The 3776-nt window shown below is 49.0% G+C and overlaps 1 protein-coding gene across 1 annotated transcript in view; it reads left to right on the top strand.

Moving 5' to 3' along the window:
- orc1 (origin recognition complex, subunit 1) overlaps window positions 1-3489 on the top strand; it is a 10772-nt gene extending 7283 nt beyond the window's left edge. Inside the window, exons 12-18 of the mRNA XM_068707964.1 lie at window positions 1-152; window positions 515-623; window positions 1481-1630; window positions 2246-2365; window positions 2462-2627; window positions 2727-2818; window positions 2990-3489. The exon at window positions 1-152 is cut by the window's left edge and continues 19 nt beyond it. Of these exons, the coding sequence (XP_068564065.1) occupies window positions 1-152; window positions 515-623; window positions 1481-1630; window positions 2246-2365; window positions 2462-2627; window positions 2727-2818; window positions 2990-3184 (984 nt within the window). The 3' untranslated portion in view covers window positions 3185-3489. The remainder of the gene's footprint in view (window positions 153-514; window positions 624-1480; window positions 1631-2245; window positions 2366-2461; window positions 2628-2726; window positions 2819-2989) is intronic.
- The last annotated feature ends 287 nt before the right edge of the window (window positions 3490-3776 follow it).

The raw sequence follows: 3776 nt of genomic DNA, 5'->3' as shown, positions 1-3776 counted from the left end.
GTGCCGGGCACGGGGAAGACGGCCACAGTCCAGGAGGTGATGCGCTGTCTGCAGCACGCGGCCGACGTGGACGAGATCCCTCCTTTCCACTTCATCGAGATCAACGGGATGAAGATGACGGATCCTCATCAGGCTTACGTCCAGATCCTGCAGGTGAGAGGCGGAAGGATTGATGCGATGGAGGATGTTTAAAGCGTCAACATGCTGAGCTGCTGCCTGTCGTACGTCCTGTCGGTACTTGGTTTCGGCTCTGTGAGATTTCTACTAAAACAACAGAACACTTTTGAGCTATTCCAAGAAATCCACTGTGGTGTTTTAGGTCATTTCCTGTTTCCTGCTTTCAGTCTTTGTGCTAAGCTAGGCTAAACTGGAAATGTCCTTCCTCACAATCTAAAAAGGAAACTGTTGATCCCTTTCTTAATTTTTTTCGGAGTAAATGATAAATAAATCGTAGTAAATAAATTGTTTAGTGGATGAAAATGATTCACTAAACGATCAGTCTTTGTCTCTGCAGAAAACTGACGGGTCAGAAGGCCACGGCCGACCACGCTTCAGCTCTGCTGGAGAAGAGATTCAGCAACCCTGCACCCAGGAAGGAGACTACCGTGCTGCTGGTGGATGAAGTAAGAACTCTGCTGCTCATCGACAACACTTGTGCTCCAGAGATGCTCTGCAAAGGGGGATTGTGGAGTGCAAGAGACACTTCAAGGCACTTTCTTGCTGCTTCATAAATAAAGGATTCCACCGCACCATACATGTACTGCTGCCAGCTTCACATTCATGGTACGGAGGAAAAAAGTAGAAACATTCCGGAAAACAACGCCTAACAAAGTTCTGCAGAAGGTCTGCAGAAAGAAGGTTGATTTACAGTTTCAAGAAATGTCACAAGGTGGTTAACCACAGTTTGATAAGAGTTTGAGCCCATTCACGCAAACGGCGCTGTGCGTCTCGCACACTGTTTGATTTCCTTGGAGGATGTGTGTATTAACCCCTCGAGGGCTTGATGAAATGTCAACTTGACGAAAAACATGTCGCTGACTAAATCTGAAACCGTCACACACTGTAACGCTTTGTTCTCACTTAGGACTTTCTTTCTCTCCATTCACTCTCTAGCTCGCTCGACCATCGGCGCGCTCTTTCTCTCTCACTCAGAGAGAGAGAGAGAGAGAGGGGGGGAGGAGAGAGGGGAGAGAGGAGAGAGAGGGGGAGGAGAGAGGAGAGAGAGGGGGGAGGAGAGAGGAGAGAGAGGGGAGGGGGGGGGAGAAGGGGAGGGGGAGAGAGAGAGAGAGAGAGAGAGAGAGAGAGAGAGAGAGAGAGAGAGAGAGAGAGAGAGAGAGGAGAGAGAGAGAGAGAGAGAGAGAGAGAGAGACCTTTTCATCATAGACATCATCAATATATTTCCGAAGCTGTACAGTTGGGAGACGATCTGCGTGACGGCAGACTAACCCGCTTTTAACCCCTTTTGTGCTTCGGCCTGTAGTTGGACCTGTTATGGACCCGGAAGCAGAACGTCATGTACAACCTGTTCGACTGGCCGACGCGGCGTCACGCCCGCCTGGTGGTGCTGACCATCGCCAACACCATGGACCTGCCGGAGAGGATCATGATCAACAGAGTGGCCAGCAGACTGGTAAAGGGCGCCCCGGCCCGTGCGCTGCTGAGCCCCCGTCACGGCGCTTTATTCAGACAAACGCGCACGGGAGCTCGTGCACGTGATTCACAGGTTTCACAAGTCGAAGGCACGCTGTGGTCGGGAGGCAGTGAAAAGGAGGATTCGGCAATCAAACATTAATCAAAGGGCCGCTGATGCATTGTGGGTTTGTGGTTTACGCAGGCAAAAGAGTTCTGGTAATAAAAATCATAGGCCCACCCCAGTGCATGCTGGTCCTATACCGGCCTCCTCCTATAAATAACCACAGTGTTACCCAATTCATAAACAAACTAACTAACTAACCCAAAACTACGTCTACTTAAGACAACAACAACAATAAATTATTCTGAACGAACTTCTTCTAAATTCTAAACTAAACGAATGACTATTAAAAAATAATTATCTTCAATCTTAAAGTATCAAACGATCTAATCTAAATAAGCAACTTGTGAATAAAATAACTAAATATTAACCTCAAATAAACAGCTCCTACACAGCCTTTTAAACACGTATCATCGTTTGTGATGGAAAATGACGACTGAGCGTAGATAATTATCTAAAAGCTAAACGCCATGTTTGCCTAATTGTTTCCAGGGTTTGACCAGGATGTCGTTCCAGCCGTACAGCTTCAAGCAGCTGCAGCAGATCATCATGTCCCGGCTGAACAAGGTGAAGGCCTTTGAGGAGGACGCTCTCCAGCTGGTGTCCAGGAAGGTAAGCGAACCGGGACCGTCTCACACGCCTTCTCACCGGACCCGAGCTTCCTCGCGGGTCCGTCCGCTCACAAGTCTCCCTCTCCCTCCCTCCCAGGTGGCCGCTCTGTCGGGCGACGCTCGCCGATGTTTGGACATCTGCCGCAGGGCGACGGAGATCTGCGAGCACTCTGCCGCCGACCCGTCTGCCGCGGGATTGGTCGGAATGAGTCACGTGATGGAGGCGCTGAATGAGATGTTCTCCTCCGCCTACATCGCTGCCCATCAAGTGAGCCTCTCACTCGAGGTCACATTCACGGTGGAGTTGCAAAGGTGTGTGTGTGTGTGTGTGTGTGATGAGCTGAGGTGACCGATATGTGTCTTCAGGTGCGCGTCGGTGCAGGAGCAGCTCTTCCTCCGGGCGGTCATCGCTGAGTTCCGGCGGCTGGGATTGGAGGAGGCCACCTTCCAACAGGTAGAAGCCGACACGCAGGGAAGAGTGCCGAGCTCTCGGTTCTAAAACGGTGCTGCAGTGTTTTTACATCCGGTACATCCCAGTTACCGCGCAGTAAAAGTCCTGCATTCACTTCAAGTGCACCCCCCCCCTCTTTCTGTCTGTCTGTCTGTCTGTCTGTCTGTGTCCCAGGTGTTTGTGCAGCACCAGGCTCTGTGTCGGGTGGAGGGTCTGCAGCCTATCGGCGTGTCGGAGGGCCTGGCGGCGTGCCGGCGTCTGGGTGCCTGCAGGTTACTGCTGCTGGAGCCTAGCCGCCTGGGAGTCCTGCAGCGAGTCCGCCTCAACATCAGCCAGGACGACGTGCTCTACGCCCTGAAGGCCGACTGAACGAGGGTCCTCTTCAGACTCCTTTATCTGGACCACGTGACAAATGGTTACCCTCGAGTTATACACACTGAAATCAAACTGAATTCTGGTTTTAAACCTTTAATTATTTTTTACAAATATCACACGTTGAGCAGAGGGATATATTTGGAGTCAAAGTTTTCTTTCTTTCTTTTTTTTTTTGTCTGATGTCCCCAGTTTAAAATGAGATTTTGCTCTTACTGGAATTATTTTTAACGTTGTACAGTGCATCTTATTTTTATGTTTCAATACCTGAATATGCAATAAAACTCCATCTTTAATATGAACCACCCTTGAATTCTTTTTTTTTTCTTTTTTTTTTTTTTAAATCTGCGCGAACTGAAGAATCTTCCGTCTCTGTCTTATGTTCTGTGGTTGTTCGCCACCGAGTTCCTCTTCTTGAGAATCCTGCGGCATCTCACCACGAGTCAGATAGCAAACGGTTAGCAAGCCAGCTTTTTAGAGTCGAGTTTAATATGAAGTTAAATTCCAACAAGTTGATCATAGACATAGAAAAAAAAAAAACCTCAACAAAGGATGAATCTGGTGAAGTTATCTGCAGCTTTTGGTTTCC

This window comes from Cebidichthys violaceus, unplaced genomic scaffold (assembly GCF_023349555.1).
Source record: "Cebidichthys violaceus isolate CVI_PGR_0920_01 unplaced genomic scaffold, fCebVio1.0.p SCAF_13, whole genome shotgun sequence".
In the NCBI taxonomy this organism is placed as follows: Eukaryota; Metazoa; Chordata; class Actinopteri; order Perciformes; family Stichaeidae; genus Cebidichthys; species Cebidichthys violaceus.
Note: the sequence above shows the minus strand (reverse complement) of the source record. Positions and strands in the feature narration are given on the sequence as shown.